Genomic DNA, 20224 nt, shown 5'->3' on the forward strand with positions numbered 1-20224 from the left:
TGCTTTGATCTGGGTTATTTGAGTCCACACTGCCATATAACCCAATTCAAAGCAGATAATGTGGGATTTTATACAGCTGTGTGGCAGGGGCCTCACACTTTCCTCATTTGTCCAATTAGTGCAAAATGGGTTCAAAGTACTTACTTAACTTAATAAGAGGGAGAGGAGGGGGAGAATTGTTGCCCTTCCCAGTAGGTTCAGGAAAAAGCAAAGTGCTGCAGACTTTCCTGGCTTTCTTTTTCTTAATTAATAACCCTCTAATTTACTTTGATGTTGTTTTGCCGCATGTCTTCCAGGTTTTATCAGTGAAATGCTGCAGCACATGATAATTTTTCACTATTAATGCTTTTGTATCTTTATCTGCAGAAACACTGCTACAGCCCCACCCAGCTACTCCGATACACTCAAAAGCTACTCCAGACAAAGGAGAATCTTTTGAGCATGTTTTCAAGAAGGACAGAAGGCTGGGGCAAAGATACGAATGAGAAATATTCAGGCATGCCGGTGGTTGAGCATCATTAGCACTTTCTTATGCTTTCATTGTTTCTATTTTCTCCAGTGTACCAAGGGTCAAACTAGATGTTAAGAGAATGAACATTATCTGCTGTAACTATAAACACTTTTTAAGATATATTTTTTCCTACACCAGGAAAGTATGGACCCCAGCTATCAGATATAGAATTACAGCTTTCTGCGTAATGCAACTAAACTGCTTTGGTCTCAACAATGTATAAATTATGAGTTGTAGCAGGGGCACATATCTTTACTATTTGGGCGACAAAAAGAAGGGTGACAAGGAACCTGTCAGGTTTTATCCATGTCTGTGTCATACTCTCAACCGTGTTTAAGTAGTAGCCCAAAGATCATCTTAAAACCATTTTAATAGCTCCGGCTATGATAACACATATCTGTTAAACATTACTTTGCTTATAGTGACATCTATTGGTTGGAAAATAATAAAATCAAAATATGTGTTTTTCTAACTGTGCACATCCTACTTTTTTCACTTCAAGAACCTTTTAAATATCTACCTGCTGTTAATTAACAAAGATCAAATAATAAAGCATATGGACTATTCATCATTCACAAGTGACTGAAGTCTACATTGTTTTCAACTAACCAATATGATGCCGGGTATTGTATTCACGCTATCACTTGTAACGTAGAACCCTTTTACACTAACCATATATTGCAGTTCAAAATTAACATAAATGCACACTCCTAATGCATGTTGGAGCACAGATTAATGGGAAACAGCACATTTTACCAAGCCACAAAATCTAATGTAAACCATATTCTGTGTCAGTTGATCCAAGTACAATATCCCAAATCCAGGATTAAATCAGCTCTGCAAAATGTGGAGCATTTTGTAGACACCTGTTCCAGCTAAAGTACAATAAAGGATTCCCAAAGGGGTTTGCCAAAAAACACTCCAAGGGCATGACTGGGCAGCAGGAGGATAATTGAGCCCCTTGGAGCAGTCATTGATTATCTCTTCTTATGTTATTTTCCTTTTTTCACCCAGTATGCTTTGAGTGAGCTGATGTGCATTTCTCCAGGAAATGGGCAAAACCTGCAAAGCAGTTTGAGGCTAGGTTTGATTTTCAACGTAATCGCTTCTTTGGAATCATATCACTTCCAGACCTGTCAACCTGATCACCGATTTCGCCCAAACTGGTTTCAAGCTGCATTATGTCAGTGTAGAAGCACTGTAGTGTAGTGAGTAAATAGATAACTGACAGTTGTGTGATAGTTAAACTTTTTTTTTTTGTCGTGTCAGGAGCATCCTGTTGTGAGAGAATTGGCTGTCTGCAAGGAAGTTGCCCAGGGGAAGCCCGGATGATTTTGATGTTTTATCATCCTTGTGGGAGGCTTCTCTCATGTCCCTGCATGAGGAGCTGGAGCCGATAGAGGGAGCTCATCCGCCTCTCCCCGGATTCAAACCTGCGACCTGTTGGTCTTCAGTCCTGCCGGCACAGGGCTTTAACCCACTGCGCCACCAGGGGCTCCATAGTTAAACTGAAGTTCATGGCATCTGTTCTTAGAATTGCCAGGTTAAAAGCTCCTGAACCATTTCTAATGTATTGTAGGCTTGTCATGACTCATTGGTTTGTTCAAAATGGATTCATCCGAAGCAATTGTTTACTAGCAAATAAGTAAAGAAAACAGTTCTATTTGAGCTCAAACAATGTAGTAATCAAATGGAAATATTTCTTGATATCAAAGTCAAAACATAATGCAACAAGCATCACAAGAACTTGTGGAAAAATCATCTCCATTTTGTTTGAACTTTATTGCATGAGGTAGGCGAACCAGCATTGCATCCTGTGGCAAGTCTTCCTTCTCTTCCCAAAACCCATCAATAGTTTGCGCTCCTGGAATGCTGTCATCACCTACCTTGGTGTAATAGATAAATTCTACTTCTGTGCTGACATGCCAATAGTAACATCAGAGGATGGGATTCCTCTCCTCTCTCTCTTCCTTCATGTTATTCCCGAGCTGTCTGTGTTTTGGCTAATTTATTTAAATCTATTTGCATGGGGATTTTTTTTTGTTAACCACTGCTGAAAGTCCACAATTGCTGTAATATGTGTTTGTGTGTGTGTGATTACAGAGCAGCAGTGTTGTGGGAAGCCAGAGTTAAAAGGATGTGCAGGTCAATCACAGGACCACAGGTTGGCGAATTGGCACAACTGTGTGATTATAGAGAGGTGTGATAACAAAGTTGCTCACCCCGGTATGTATGTTTTCTTTGATTGCTCAACTGCCGTGGAACAGCAGCTTTGTCCTATAGAATCCTTTGAATACACTAAACTTTATTTATAGCGTATCATGTTAACACATGACTATAATAAAAATCAAAGGTTCATGTGCCCGAGTTTTCAAGTGATGTCTTAAGTCAGTCAGGAAGTTCAGAGGAAGTAAGCTTCTAGTTAATATGTGCATGTTTGAAAAATAAATTACATAACAGCAATAATGATTTAAAGAATGAGTTTGGCCCTCATTAGCTTCAATGGGATTTGTATCATAGAGTCACAATGTTAGTTTCTAATAAATTCCATTTACTGCACAAAAAAGGAAAATTTCCAAACTAAGAAACCCGTCTGATTCAAAGAAACAACTAAAACACAGTCTGAAAGATATAGATTATTATTTGTTTTTATTTTGATATAATTCCTAAATAAGAAACCAGAGGCAAAATATCAGTTTATTGCTTGTACATTATAAATGTTGGTGTCTATTCTCCCTACTCCATTGCCATTGAATGCGAAAAGATATAATGTCAATAACCTCACCCACACTGCTTCCTGCTCTGATGCAAGTATCTTCTTACAGAATCCTTTACAGATGCTTTAGGTAGAATTCTAGATTAGAAATGAAAATGTGTCACATCCAAACCATCATTACCATCATTCCTGCACACATTCTTCATAATACTCTGTAGCTTTAGGCTGATTTTCCCAATTCCTTGCTACAGTTAGGGTGTGTGGATATGATGAACCCATGTCTCCTCTAATAAGAACAAGAGGAAAAGATTCGCAAGTCATTATATTTCCATTGCAAATCTCTTGCAACTCTCTCGCAACTCCACTTTACTACTCAGAGTAGGGAAAAAACTAATCTGACTGTCATGCCACATTTTCAGATACACATTGCAAAGATGACCTAGATTCACAGCATCCACACAATACCTGATCATGTGTAACAAGGACTTCGATTTTTTTCATGAGCTCTTGTTTCAACCCAAGGAACTAAGGCTGGATCTACACTGCCATAAAATCCAGTTCAATGCAGTTAATTGGCATTCTGAAACTGGATTATATAGCAGTGTAGATCCAGCCTAAAACATCTCTACTGTTAAAGTGCAGTTAGGGACTCTCAAAACCAGTGTTCCTTCAATATTTTTTTATTTTTTCAACATATCTAGATTTGATTTTATTGAGTCCAAGAAGTAAAAGGCACAACTGAATAGGAATTCTGGAAAAAGGCATACTGTGAGAAATATATACATTCTTAATAATTACACTATCTAAATCACACTTAAATCACGCTGACTACTAAATATGGTCTCTTGTCAAGAAGGTTTGGAAAACAACCATTTAACTGAATGGTTTAATTTCCTTCAAAGAATACCCAGAGATTTCATGTTTCTGAGAGTGCAAAGGATTTATGGAAGATAGGCTGATGAAAAGTATAATTTTCCAGGAATCAGCTACAGTCCCAACAAGATCTTGGAATGGTCATTTTTTGGCATTGTCATGATGTTTGAGGATTATGGGAATTGTAATCCAAAATGACCATCCTGAGTTCTGTCCCTAGATGAGCTGAAAGGGATCCAAACAGATAACAAAGCCCTATCCCATACTTAAAGATATTTCCGATGGATACTGATCCAATTCAGATATAATAGCACCATTACATCAAATATGCTGCTAGGCTTTCTGTAGGGTGTGAAATCTAACTCAGCTAAACGCAATATTGCTTCAATGGTTCCAACTCAGAACACATCTATTTTTTTAACTGTAAGTGACTCTTTCTTAATCCAAAACAATATAATGCATCTTACCTCAAATTAATTCTCACCAGTTCTATTCTTTGTCTTAAGTAATGACTTCCTATCCACTATAATTAAATTGAAGAGTAACTGAAACAGCTGAGCAAAATATATTAACTTACCTAATAAAAATAGGATCACAGTCTAGACAATCTTAAGAATTTCATGCCCTATCCGATTCAATGAGAGATATAAACATCTCATAAAATCTCTTTTTAAATTCCTTGAAAGGACTTTAAATGCTTAAGATTGACTTAATTGTGTCCTAATTAAAATGTATCATTTTTTCTTCTTTTAAAAATAAGATAATGTGAGATTTGCTTCCTGAATAATCTCAGCTATTGCTATGAATGTTCTTGTCCTTCCCTTTAATTTCTTCTCACTTCACGGCCCCTTAATGGCTGTGGTGGTCTGAAATTTTTCAGCAGGCAACAGGCAGCCTCTCCCTCTCCAGTGTAGAGAAGGTTGCGAAATTTCGAGAGCTGTGAATGAAAAGGGTATAAAATTCAATACAGGAATACAGAAACATTGTGGACTCAGCAAGGTTATGGAGCATGTAGTCCTCCTAGCATAACTGAAATACAACACTTATGATCAAGGGATACATAGCTGCTGGAGGCTGATGGGCCACAATGACCACCCATGGGACCACAAAGTGGTGTATGGTTGGTCCTCCACATTTACAGGTTTAACCTTTGCAGATTTAATTATTCATGGATTGAATATATTCTTTTAAGGAATCTCTAGACACCCCCCCCCCCCCCGAGTGACTGTATGGCCTACTTCTGCCAGAAACTGACCACAGAGTTGAGCTGAAGGACTTAGATTTTTCTAGAGAAAACTTCTCTAGGGCTCTTTAGGTCCCCCAGAGTAATTCCATGGTCAATTTCCTGCTGCCCTTGTATTCACAGTTTTACCATTTTTGTAGGGTTCCTGAACACTTAACTCTTTCAAAAGTTGAGCCTACTATCCTTTCCTTGCATTTTTAAAATTACTAAAAAAACCCAAAATCTTCCTATGGCCCTTTAGAGGCCCACATGAGATGGGATCACAACTTGGCTGTGTAGGTGAAGCAACCACATAATGCAGATCCATTCAACGGAGAAGTAAAATTGCCAGCACTACTGCCATTTTCTGACTGGGACATTAGAAAAGCTAGAAGTAGAGACAGGGGATCAGTGCTTCTTTTAAGTTCTCCTGGAAATGAACGTGCTTCTGCCTTTGCCACTCTGCTCAAATAATTGAATGATTTCTATTTAATAAAAGTTAAGGTACAGTATTTATAATGATATAAAATGTTTGGGTTTAGTAAAAAAAATACTAAAAATTCTAGACTTGAATATATAAGGTCTAATATAGGCGCTACATGTATTCTTATGCCACCCTTTAGTCAGATTCCAAGGGTAAATTTTACTTTCTTCCATATATGTGAATGGCAGCTTACTATTCTTAGTGAGAAAATCAAATAATAATAATAATAATAATAATAATAATAATAATAATAATAATAACGGCAAGGACTCTGGCACAAACCAGTAAAGGTGGTCCCAGTGGTATTCGGCACACTGGGTGCAAAAAGCCACCTTACTGGGATCTGCACGCATTATTCGTCGATACTTCACACAGTCCTAGACACTTGGGAAGTGTCTGACGTGTGATCCAATACAACAGCCAGCAGAGTGTCTGCTGTGGACTCATCTTGTTTAGATAATAATAATAATAATAATAATAATAATAATAATAATAATAATAATAATAGTAAATCATACCTGTTCAGAACAAACATTGATAGGCTCTTTGAGAATAATCCAGATGACACTTTCAAGAAGAGGAGGAGTTGTGAGAGATCCCAGGTATGTCCAGTAGTCCAGAGAACGGGGAAGCAGACACGAAGGATCAAAGTTGGTGAACCTGTGCTGTTTGCCCTTTAAAAAGAGAAAGAGGGGGAAAGAAGAGAACCTTAAGGGAGGAAAGACAATCATATCGCTACAGTTATACTTTGAAGTTAGATTTCTAAATGAGGAGCACTGACTACTTCTAGCTGCTGAATAAGCAAGTAGAACTCATAGTGATTATAATGTGAAGCAGAGTATAAAAGGGGAAATTTAATAATGGTGGCCCTTCATATCCACAGATTCTGAATGCATGGATTTAACCATCCACGGTCTGGAAATATTTAAAAAAACAAATATTAAAAAGCAAACCTTGATTTTGACATTTTATATGAGGCTCCATTTTACTACGCCACTTTCTATAATGGAACTTGAGCATCCATGGATTTTGGTATCCAAATTTCAGTAAAATACTAAGAGCCCACTGTATAAAAATTTAGCATTGCCCACAGAAGCACACAAAGAACAAGAATCCATAATAGACAATGGAACTGCCCCATGCTCTTAGTTAAATATCTCCTGGTTTTTAAGGTTTAGAAATACTATACCTTGGCTTTAATTGCATCTAAAAAGTCTGTTATTTTCTGCAGCTGTGGATTGCATTCACCGAGCTGAAAATATAAATGTTACATTTGTTTTGCAAAGAGTTCAAAATTTATTTATTTTTGCAATACAATAATTACTTCAAATCCAAATATTTCAGAAGTACAAAAGGGTTGAAAATCATAAAAAGAAAGCATATAACTTTCACCCTGAAACTAGACAGATGAAAATATTATTATTTAATAATCATCATCTCAGGTGAATCATGTATTTATTTAATACATTTCTAAATCACTTCCCGGTCCACACTGGCCTCTAAGGTGAAAAATAAATCTTAATTGCTCATCCCAGTTAATTAGTGTTATTGAATCTATGGAAATTATATTTTATGGGGAACTGCTCTCCTTTCTCCTCCTTATAATACCATTGCTTGAAGGTCTTGGTGAGTAGTCTCTGCTCCCCAACTGTAACTCCATTCGTGACAAATTCTACTTTGTCTTTCAGGAATCACAAATGTATTAAAGTATTCCAGAGTGATTTTTCCCCATTAATATATTTTGGCTCACAAACATAATTTGGCCCATATATTTGCAACTCCGCTTTCCATTTTTTGGAGAAAAAGAGGCTTACCCTACCTTTAAGAAAACAGCCATGACTGCTAATCCATCTGCCTCAAAAGCAGCCTCAACAAATGAGGCATATTTGTCTGCATTCCAATGGACCACATGAAGCTGGAAAGGAAGAACACAACTGCTATTAATTATTACCCTATGGAGTTCAGACAACCCTTATTAAAGAGGTAGTTTAGTGTATTACATAGCCCAAAGCCATCTTGAGGTCAATGAAGTCCTTTGGAAGCTCCACGCACGTTGGTCCAAGGCTCTGAAGATCCATTCTAGTCAGTCCTAGCATTGGCCATGTTTACCAAAACAATCAAACAGTCCCTGGCACATTCACATGCCAGTCCTTCCCATATCAGGTCAGGAGCCCACCCATATCTTCCCCTGTATAATCCTTAGATCGAGCGTTTAAATGTTCTTGAAGTGAAAGGTACCATGATATATGAGTTGAGACTGCTCAGTTCATTAAATCATTCTGTATTCTGGAGCATGTAAAGGTATGTCAACATTTGCATGTTTAGTTTTCATTAAAAAGCAGGACTGTGTCACTTTTAAGATATTATGAAGTTTACCAAAAAGAAACAAATGTTCTTGGAAAACAATAAACACCAATAACATCTCAAACATTGTGGGGATGCCCATTCCCAATGGCTTGTGACTTCTCTGTAAAAGGATGTATGTATCTTGTCTTACCACCGCTCCTGCACCACAGGTTGTTGGAGAAGTCTTTTAAGGCCTGTTTCTTTTGTGCGTCATCCTCTTCATCATCATCATCATCTTTGTCATCAATACTCCCATATCACAATTTGTTGGAGAAACCTGGTTCCAGTGGATGAACTGCCCCAACATATTGCGATCTTGGCTCATAAAGAACATCTGGAGGAACCGCGTTGTCTTGGACTTGCAGATTAGCTCTGTCTTCTTGCATGTGCCAATTTGGCAGAGGTGCATTCTTGACCCGAAGAGTTTTCTTCTTTATCAAATTACACTGAAAACTACCATCTAATCACCAAACTTTCAGTGGTCCCTCCATCTATATTGATTCTCTTTCTTTCTCTCCCTCTTTCTTTCAACTCCAGAATCATTTTCTAATTAACAAAGGTTTCTAGAGGATTCTTGATGATGCTTATAAGCAGTAGTGGGAAACATTGTTAGACTGACTACAAATTCCTAGGTAGAGTCTCCATCCATTTGGTTTCCAGCTATATATGTTTTGGAACATTTTGTTTTCTAAGCACCTCTTAATAATTCGTTATATTCCATCTCACCTGGTTCCTGCAGAAAACATAAGTCTTTAAACACTGCAAATGTCACCTCCAATGATTTTCCCCACTAATTTTAACCTATCAACATTTCCCAGCCACCACATGAAATGCAGTACTTCCATTTCAGAAAAAAATCTAGTTTCAGAATACAACTCCATTTTAAAAATAAGAACGCTGCAATATTTCCCCTCTTTACGTTAGTTAACAGGAAGTCATTTACACTTTCTAAGAGTTGAAAGAAGGAGGCAATATTTTGACATTTTTATTTATGTATAATTTCAGTATGTGAACAATGATTCTTAGAGAATATTTTTAAAAATATCTTGCCTCAGTCTAACAAATTCTTAAATCTTCCTGGTTTTGTTGGGTTTCAATGTCCTTTAGTCTTGGCCAGCATGGCTAAAGATTAGCATGGTAGGAGTGTGAATCCAACAAAATTGTAATTATCATACTTTCCTCACCACTGCCTTACAGCATCATCTAGTGCAGAGCTTCCCAAACTGTGTGCCATGATACATTGGTGTGCTGGCCACAGTGTGTAGATGTGTTGAACAAATGTAATTAGAAACCTCAGAGTCTATGTGAAATAAGCAATACTACTGAAGTGCAGAAGCTTAAAAATGCTTGATGATGAAATGTGGGTGTCTTTATCCAACATTTCATCAAATATTCCAAAAATGTGTTCACCCCATCAATCTCATACATCTCAGTAAAATGTTCAGTAGTTATTAGTGTTACACATGTTAAATTGTTGCAGGCTCTATGATCTGCCGGGGAAGCCTTCCTCTTGGTCCCACCACAATCCGAAGTACAGTTGGCGAGGACGAGAGAGAGGGCCTTCATGGTTGTGGCTCCCCTGCTTTGGAATGTCCTCTCTAGAGAGATTAGATTAGCCTCCACTCTCCAAACATTTTGAGGCACTCTGGAGTGCTTTTGTGAGCCACCCCAAGTCCCTTCAGGAAGATAGTATATACATAAAGATTATTATTATTATTATTATTATTATTATTATTATTATTAATTGTTACTAATAAATGACAAAAATCTTAGAAATGTATGCTATTATCTTACAAATCATATAAATTTAAAAATATGAATGAAAAGTTTTCATATGCAATATTGTGCACTCATACATTTTGTTATTACAATTTATGTATGTGTCGGTATTACTTGTAAGGGGTTAGTTTAACCTCCGGTTTGCTAGTAAAACTGAATTACTATGTTGTGAAATCATGAATATTTTAAGGGTATCACCAACATGAAATTTTTGGAAAGCTCTGACCTAGTAAGATTTACCACTAGAGCAGTATGCTGATAATTGCTGTGTAAAACAAAACAGAAAATGTCTAAGCCAAGATGGATTTAAGTTTAAAACAACCAGATTAAAATAGCCAGACTCAATCATTGAATCTGGATATTCAAGCTCATCACAGCACATTAAATTCTTTTTATGTGAACTTGTGCAAATAAATTCTGTCTTGCTGCATGATCGCAAACCACCAAATTGATCTTACTGGCACTTCTTTTCTTATTTGCATAGCACAAAACAATGAAATTGACAGCGGCAAAAAATAATGATTTTATTGTGGAAATTAGTCATTTAAGAAAAAAAGCAGGGATGCGAAGAGGGATGCAACTAGATAAAGTCACAACTATTTCTATACAGTTCAGTGGAATGCTTTACCTCTGCTGCGAATTTTGTTCCATCCACTGCATGCTCAGAGCCAATGTCATCGCTAGATCCCCAATGGAAGTGAATTTGGCGCAGCCTATAATTTCCCATGAGTGGACCACCACAAAGCACTATAAAGAGAAAACACATACACAGACCTCTATATATACTAAATATACAAGCTAGATATAGATATAGATATATACAAACTATATATAGTTTGGCTGCTTAGAGCTTTGGGAAAATGAAATGTTTCCTTGTGTATCTTTCTACTGCCTGAGGACCAGTGATGTCTAGGACATAACTGAGTGATTACAGACAAAAAGGGGAAAAGAAATTTGAACTCTTCCCACGAAATCAAACCTACTTTGAGAAACAAAGACTCCAACTATGCTGGATAGAAAGAGAAAGCTGTGTTTGACAAATGAAGTCTTGTCTCTTTTTTTAAAAAAGGAAATTGTTCAGCTACCGGTAAGTGGATGAGATGGAATCATGTTCAAGGAGGATGCATGCCACACATTTGAACTGAAGCATATTTATATAATAGCAAGAGAGAATTTTTAACAAGCAATGTCTTCTGAAAGGGCAAATTATCAAAGGCAATGTAAATGAATCTTCCCTAGAGATTAGTAGCATTACAATTCATAGAATGCAGTGCCAGCCCAGGTTAAAATTGGAAAACGTTGTTAATAGAAGATTGCACACTAACATATTTAAATTTGCTATGTAACAAACCTGATTTGTTTTCAGTGTCATCAAACTCCACACTGGTGGAATGTCCATTGTTAAGGATGACTCTGGCAGATGAAGGATCATAGCGAGGGTAGAGAGGACGCAGGGAGGGGTCGTACTTGGCCTCTTGAGTTTTGATGTCAATGGGAGATTGACGGTCTCCATTAGCAAGGGGAAAAACTTCCTTCCAATGAGAGGGTCCTAGGAAGCATTGCAGTAGAAAAAATGTTTATTAAAATACATTCAATGCAATCAGAAAAATAAAGGAATTGTCGTATGTGAATATAATCTCAATAACCTACCTGGATTTTCTTATTTTCTTAAAAAATATTATTCAATTTATTTTTAAAAAGGAGGGCAATTAAAAAAGTGAAAAGTACCCAACCCCGTTGTCTTTAGTGAGCTGAAAGGCAGCTCTCTACATAAATAAGTCTTAATTCTAATGAATTAAATACCCAAGGATGCGGGTTAGAACATTAAGGTTGGTCATTTTCTGCCTACTTCCAGGCATTCTGGTCATAAGGAATGCAGCAGGCACCTGAAATTAACACACACATGCAAAAGATTCAGAGAACATCCACCCATCAGCTGATTATTGTGTAGCCTGCACAACAACAATACTTTGTTCAGATTGATAGGCATTTATAACTCAGGGGTTTACTTTATGTCATGCGAAATAAGACAACTGGTCTCTAAAGTTCAGTATTGTCAAAACTGACAGGTAGGAATGTTTCCTAGCATTAATTGGAGATTTAAGGAGCTGAGCCTAGGACCTTCTGCATTAAAACCTGACCTTTGTAACAGAGTTTCGACCTGTTTCCACACTGAATTGAAAATAACATGCACCTAAACATGTCAAATCACATATTGAAATTATTTTTGACTGGGAAAAACATCAACAGGGAAAGCAGTTGAGTATCTCTAATCTGAAATGCTTGAGATCATACGTATTTTGGAATGTTTGCATATACCTGAAGAGACAACTTGGAGATGGGACCCAAGTCTAAGCACAAAATTCATTTATGTTTCATAAACACCTTGTAATTTCACGCGACATTCAAATACTTTTGTTTGTGAAACAAAGTTTGTGCACATTGAACTATCAACCCCCCCCCCCCCAAAAAAAAAAACAACCAAAGGTGTCACTATTTCAGACACCCATGTGAACAATTACAGATTTTGGGAAATTTACATAACACATTACATTTATTCAGCATCCTTCATATAAGTTATCAGAGTATTTATTTATCGTATCAGAAGCTAATTGAGGAGTCATCAGAGTAATCCTTATGCAAGCTTATCAATAACAATATCTTGATCTACTTCGTGTCTGTAATTCTTGAGAGAAGGCACCACTGTCACATTGCCTAAGGTTATCTAGGAAGCTTACGCCACTCTACGTCAAACGTGTGTCTGTTGCACCAAGATTATCTTTCCAACTGCGTTCCACACCAGTCAAATTAGTCTTGAAATCCACCAGTTATACCAGCGTTATACAATTTATACTCTTCTACTGGAAGGTTGTCCTGTTTATAAATCACTTTAGTATGTAAAGTGTTTACATAATAATGCTCGCTCTCCACTGTGAAGTTTAACCAGCATTTCCCATATACTACATGAGTCTACACAGGTTCGTCTAAATTGGTTTATACTCAGTGGAATCAAGGAAAGATCTAGACAGCAATTGCATACTTATTATGTTCAGAAAATTCCACAGGATGCAGTCAACATCTTACATTTAAAGATGGTAACTGCAATGTAAAATGCACTAATACAGACAGCACTCCATATCTACAGCTTGAAAATATTTTTTTTTTAAATCCAAAAAACAAAACTTGATTTTACCATTTTATATAAGGCAACAATTTTACTATACCATTGTATATAGTATGACATTAGCAACATTCAAAGGTTTTGTTATCTGCATGGGGTCCTGGAACCAAAATCCCCCAGAAACCAAGGTTCTAGTAACTATACATTTTTTTAAGTAGGGAAAGGGGTTTTTCGAAGCCCTATAGGCAGCATCTGAACTCAATGGAAGCCACCCATACATGGATGGACATATACATGCACAGGTGCATATGCATTTGCAAACAAGTATGCAGAAACACACACAACCACATCTTGCTGAACTTCCATTCTTCCAATCTATTGAGATTGCTGTTTATCAACTGCCCCCACAGGTAAACAAGAATCTTCTAAAGTGAGGAGCCAGTATTATTCTAAGATTAAAATTTTCAGCATTAATCTTTGGCTATGCAACTGAGGTATTAATCGCATACAGAGGTTCATAAAAGCAGAAGCCCTAGAAAGAACTGGCAAAACTACATCAGAGTATTCCTTGCCTAAGGAAACATTATGAAACCATAAGGTTGCCATAAGTCAAGAGGCGACATTGAGGCACATATAGAGACACAACTTATTAAGCTTCCATATATTATTAAAAGGGCATACAACTAATGTGTTTGTGGTTCCTTCAACATATTGCCGAATACCATGTTTCAAAACTTTATCTCTGATGCACAGCCTACTAAGCCAACGTCATTGATCCTGCTGTTGAATCACGATTAGACAACAGCAATGTGGCCTACAGCAGGCATGGGCAAACTTCGGCTCTGCAGGTGTTTTGGACTTCAACTCTCACAAATCCTAACAGCTGGTAAGAATTGTGAGAGTTGAAGTCCAAAACACCTGGAGGGCTGAAGTTTACCAATGCCTGGCCTGTAGTAATGTTGAACAATTCCATCTATCTTACACACTCAAGACTATGGGATGATGGTTTTATTTTATATATATATATAAATAGAAGTTGTTAATATTGTTTACAAGGAGTGTTTGCATTTGGGTGAAAATATATAAAAATATTCTTCACACTTACTATATAGATTGGTTTTTCATAGGCATCATCATTCTCGGATACTTAGCACCATGATTTAAGCAATTAAGCCTTGATGCAAAGAATATAATCACAGACCTTTTGTTGTTGAAGGCTTTCATGGCTGGAATCACTGGCTTTCATACAGCCTGGAAAACCAGTTGTGAGTTTTCCAGGCTGTATGCCCATGTTCCTGAAGCATTATCTCCTGATGTTTCACCCACATCTATGGCAGGCATTCTCAGAGGCTGTGTGACCTCACAACGTCTGAGGAAGCCTGCTATAGATGTGCGTGAAACATCAGCAACCCATCACAGCATACCCATACTGTGATTAGCAGTAATATGGAAAGGGCCATCAAGACTGCCCCAACGAACAGGTGAGCAACTACAAAGAATATATTTTATCCCATGTGAGTTTTGTAATGATGCTTGCCTATGCCAGCTGCTGAAGGAAGTTATTTTGTTCTCAGGTCCTTTCTTGTATTCACTCCCACTTCCCCCCAAGATGGATGGCAGGAGCAAAATCCCAGAAAATACACGAAGCTGGCACTGAAATCACTGGAACCAAGTTCCGCTACTGCAATGGAACAAGCTCCAATACATCGCTTGGGAAACTTACTTTTTTGGACTATATCTCCCAGAATCTTGCAGATAGCATGGTTGCAGAGTTAACTTTCAATAGGAAGGTAAAATCTCAATAGGAAGGTAAAACTACATTGGCCACAATATGTGTTCAATTCCTCTTTTGCATTCTAATATAAACAACAGTCACACATGACATAAAAAGGCAGAATAATTCTTTTGAATTGTACTATGAAAAAGATATAAATTCTACATCATCTTGCAATTAATTGCAAAGTACTCCAAGTAGTAACAAATCACAATGTTAGAGGAAAAACTATGGGACTCGATAATTAAGGAAAGGATTATTAATGCAACATTGCAAAGAAGAAAACAAATTATATTTCAGAAATCACAATATATACTTTAAAGTTGTTGTTATTTTTATTTTTTTATTTACCGTGCTTATATCCCACCTTTTCTCTACCCCAGAAGGGAATCAAGGGAGCTAACATATGGCAATTATTCAATGCCTTACAAACACATACAAAAAAATAAGCCTAAATAAATTAAAATGTATACATATTAAGCATTTTAAAACGTACTAAAATCACGCTAACCAGAAATCGTAGTCCAAAGCTGTTCAGTAGTTATTGCACAAATTCCAAATCTGTTATTGCACTGGCCTATTATCCAAAAGCCTGATCCCAAGGCCAGGTTTTTACTTTCCTTCTGAAGGCTAGGAGGGAGGGGGCTGATCTAATGTCACTGGGGAGGGAGTTTAATAGCTGAGGAGCCACCACTGAGAAGGCCCTGTCTCCTGTCCCCACCAGTTGTGCTTCCAAGGAAGGCGGGACCAAGAGCAGGGTCTCTCCAGACAATTTTAATCTCCAAGGTGGTTGATAGGGGGAGATACGTTGGACAGGTAAGCTGGGCTGGAAGCGTTTAGGGCTTTATAGGCTAAAGCCAACACTTTGGATTGTGCTCGGTAGCAGACTGGCTGCCAGTGGAGCTAGTGCAACAGGAGGTATGTCCTCTCTCCGGTGATTAACCTGGCTGCTTGCCTGTCGGTCCAATTGAAGCTTCCAAACAGTCTTCAAAGGCAACCCCATGTACAGTGTGTTGCATTAGTCTATATAGGATGTAACAAGAGTGTGAACAACCTTGGCTAAGTCTAACTTCCCAAGGTATGGGCGCAACTAGTGCACAAGTTTTAAGTGTGCAGAAGCTCCCCTGGCCATCACTGAAACCTGAGGTTCCAGGCTCAGCTATGAGTCCAGGATCTGTCCTGGACTCATAGTGATCAAGATCAAGATGTGAACCTGCATCTTCAGGGGGAGCGTAACCAGAAAAAGATGTAAACTGCACTGTCAAAAGCTTTCATGGCTGGAATCACTGGGTTGTGAGGATGCAGGTGAAACTTCAGGAGAGAATGCTTCTAGAACATGGCCATATAGCCCGAAAAACCTACAACACCTCTGTAAACTGCACTGCCTTGAAATCAACAATAACTTCAAAGTTTAGATGGTAACAAAAATGGTAATGGGGAAAACTCTGGTACTCAATAATAATTAAGAAAATAGATCATTAGTGCAAAGTTGCAATGAGGAAAACAGATTATATTTCAGCAATGACAAAATACTCCCCTCCAGAAGTTTCAGCTGAAGAAAAAGCAGTCATTTTAATCTTGCCACATACAGAATTACCCCTTTTATCTCATGGAAACAGGGCTGTAACACCAGTGCTCAAAATCAGTCTGCTTCTATCATGTTTTAAAATATAATTTGGCAAAATGGGTTTGCCCTGTGATTTACTATCCTTGGAAAAGGATCATCCAACCCATTTCTCAAGTAGTGTCAAAGTGTCAAACTTCTATAGATACAGGCATGGGCAAACTTTGGCCCTCTAGGTGTTTTGGATTTCAACACCCACAATTCCTAACAGCCTACCGGCTGTTAGGAATTATGGGAGTTGAAGTCCAAAACACCTGGAGGGCCAAAGTTTGCCCATGCCTGTATCTATAGGTTCAGAAACGAGTGGGACATGCAGACAAGTTGCAAATAAAGCATCCAAAGGGGAGCAAACCAAATTATAACCATGGGAACCCCCAATCCCCCCAAATGTCCAATAGGTCTATCTTTGCAGTCCCATCCCTCCCGGCTGAAGTGCAGAGAGACCCCCCCCCCCCCAAAGTCTCTCTCTCTGCTCACCGTTGTCCTCCTCGTAGCCCCAGTGCAGCATGGCTGGAAAGAAGGAGAAGTTGGCTAACTTTGGTGATGAGGAAGGATGAAGGAGGAAGAGCGATGCTAGGAAGGATGGAGGAGGAGGAGGAGGAAGGACCGTCTCTTTGGGCGACAGGAGAAGCAACCTGACAGGCGTCCCGGGAAGAGGCAAAGAAAGCTTGGTGAGGCTGCCTTGGAGGCGCCTCTTATTTAAGCAGAGACCCTCCCTCCACACCCTCCCACCTGCGTCACTGGGAGGAGAAGGAGAGCCCTTCCCTCCAAGGGTGCATCTTCACTGCATCTTCACTCCCTTGGCTCAATGCTGTTTGGATCCTGGGAGTCCTACGTTTTGGTGGGGCACCAGCACTCTGTGGCAGAGCAAAGGCTAGAGTTCTTGTAAAACCATGACTCCCATTGGTCCTACAGCATTGAACCATGGCAGTTTTAAGTGGTGTCAAACTAAATTAATTTTGGACCCCTTGCTCCTCTTAGGAGCAAGGGATCCAGAATTAATGCAGTATTAACACCGCTTTAACTGCCAAGGCTCAAAGCCTGGGAGTTGTAGTTGGACAAGGGCCCCATCTACACTACCATACAAAATCCAGATTACCTGCTTTGAACTGCATTATATGGTAGTGTAGACTCAGGCCTCTTCTACACTTCCATATAAAATCCGGATTGTCTGTTTTTGAACTGGATTATATGGTAGTGTAGACTCAGACCCTTCTACGCTTCCATATAAAATTCTGATTATATACTTTAAAAACTGGATTATACTGTAGTGTAGCTTCAGCCCCTTTCTACGCTTCCATATAAAATCTGGATTCTCTACTTTGAACTTGATTATACAGTAGTGTCGTCTCGGGCCCCTTCTACCCTTCCATATAGAATCTAGATTATCTACTTTGAATTATTGGATTATATGGCAGTGTAGACTCGGGTCCCTTCTATAATTCCATATAAAATCCAGATTATCTGCTTTGAATTGGATTATATGACAGTCTAGACATTATATGACAGTCTAGACTCATATAAACCATTTCAAAACAGATAGTATGGATTATCTCAGTTGATAATCTGGATTTTATGGCAGGTTGAAATAGACAATGTGGATTATCTGGATTTTAATCCAGGTTGAAGCAGACAATGTGGATCATCTGCTTTAATAATCTGGATTATTTGGCAATGTAGATGGGGCCAAGGTCTTTAGCCTCCTCTGTCCAACTCCCAGGGTTTCATAACACTGAGCTGTGGCAGTTAAAGTGGAATCAAACCACATTAATTCTACTGTGTAGATGCACCTGAACGCTAATGATTTGACCTGTTCATAAAGTCTAATGATCCATGATTTCTAAGGCCCCTTCTACACTGCCATATAATCCAGTTCAAAGCAGATAATCTAGATTTTATGTGGCAGTGTAGAAGAGGGCCAAGTATTGATTTGAAATTAATTTCTAATATGCCATGGTGATTTTCCAAGTTTAGGCAGAAATTATTGAACAGAATCATGAAAGGATCCTTACTGAAAAAGACAAGACCATTTATCTATAGACTATCCTGACCTTCCCCAAAACAATGCAGCTCAGACAACCATATATCAGAGAGCAGGTGCCCAACGCTGTAGGAGAGATAGTCCAGAGAAAGTGCCATGTGTTGTGTTTGTGTGAAATGAATATGCTTAAATGCCCATTGTTGCTTCTTATTGCTCTACAGTTCCAAGACAGTAAGAGAGATAGCATTGTTGAGAACACAGAAAAGGATGGGCACAAAATGGATATGTGAGAATTGCAAGATAATGAGGAAACTACTGGCCAGAGAGATAAGATATTCCCCACTCCACCCAGCAGGTCATTCATACACTTGATATTGGGAACATACTCTAACTAGGACCACAATGGTAAACTGACTCTGAGCCATCAGAATATGACAGTGTTGTGAATTAACTTTTAATATAAGCCTGGGGCTACACTGATCTAGTGTAGGTGACCAAGGGTGCATCTACATTGTAGACTTAATGTAGTTTGAGGCCACTTTAACTGTCAGTACTATGGAATCCTGGGTCTTTAGCCTTAACCTTCACTGCCAAAGAGTAATGGTGCCTCACCAAACTACAATTCCCATGATTCGATAGCATTGAACCATGACAGTTAAAATGGTGTCAAAATGCATTCACATTCTTCAGTGTAGGTGCACACGGAGGCAGTAAAGTTGTACACAATCACCTGGGGAATAAACACCATTAAACTTTATAGGACTTTCTTCTAAGGCCCCTTCTACACTGCCATATAAAATCCAGCTTTCAATTGGATTATATGGCAATATAGACTATTCAGTTCATATCAGATAATGTGGATTATTTACTTTGATCTGTTATATTGCAATGTAAGGTGAGACATACAGGTTAGTGTCGCAAGGAAATGAATCATGAAAAAGCCAGTGCCAAATATCACCTGGACCAAAACTTTGGTAAGTGGTCTTAGGCCCCATCTACAAAATATATAACCCAGATTAACTGCACTGGATTATATGGCAGTGTAGACTCATATAATCCTGTTCAAAGCAGATAATAAAATTATTTGTTGCCATAAAGTGGAAAAGTGCCAACTAAGTTACATCCTCCTTTCAATGTAAATCCTCTTTTGAAGTTTATTCATGACTAGCTGTATTTATTTATTTATTTATTTACTACATTTATATGCTGCCCTTCTCACCCTGAAGGGGACTCAAAGCAGCTTACAAGATATAATTGTTTCAGATTCGTGCGCTATTTTCTTTGGACTTCATTCTGGTCTTGATGTAAATACAATTAAGACACAAGGAGTCATTCAATAGGAGCTCCATTGGCTGCCGTTCATTTTCCGGGCCCAATTCAAGGTGCAGGTGCTCACCTACAAAGCCCTAAACGGTTTGGGACCTGCCTACCTGCGTGACCGCATCTCCATTTATGAACTCACGCGTTCTCTTCGCTCATCCGGAGAGGCCCTGCTCGCGATCCCACCTGCGTCGCAAGCGCGTTTGGTGGGGACGAGGGACAGGGCCTTTTCTGTGGTAGCCCCCCGACTTTGGAACACCCTCCCCAAAGACATCAGACAAGCCCCTATGTTGGCAGTCTTTAGGAAGAGTTTGAAGACCTGGCTGTTCCGATGTGCCTTTCCAGAATAGGAACTCCAGTAATATGTCCCAGAAGCACTTTATCAGGGTTTTAAGATGGTCTGCACATTGCACTTACCCTAAAATCCTACATCCACCTGTCACACCCAACACTTTTTAATCTGTACCCATTAC

The 20224-nt window shown here is 38.6% G+C and overlaps 1 protein-coding gene across 1 annotated transcript; it reads right to left on the minus strand.

The window, feature by feature from the left end:
- Positions 1-3143: 3143 nt before the first annotated feature.
- Positions 3144-17150, minus strand: LOC132774957 (carbonic anhydrase 13-like). Its single transcript, XM_060775555.2, has 7 exons — positions 16928-17150; positions 11283-11480; positions 10560-10678; positions 7626-7721; positions 6996-7058; positions 6325-6480; positions 3144-5037 (listed from the first exon to the last, which is right to left on the minus strand). The coding sequence occupies exons 1-7, from the start codon at positions 16956-16958 to the stop codon at positions 4924-4926; spliced, it is 777 nt and encodes a 258-aa protein (XP_060631538.1). The 5' UTR covers positions 16959-17150; the 3' UTR covers positions 3144-4923.
- Positions 17151-20224: the final 3074 nt, after the last annotated feature.

Source organism: Anolis sagrei, chromosome 4 (assembly GCF_037176765.1).
Source record: "Anolis sagrei isolate rAnoSag1 chromosome 4, rAnoSag1.mat, whole genome shotgun sequence".
Taxonomy (NCBI): Eukaryota; Metazoa; Chordata; class Lepidosauria; order Squamata; family Dactyloidae; genus Anolis; species Anolis sagrei.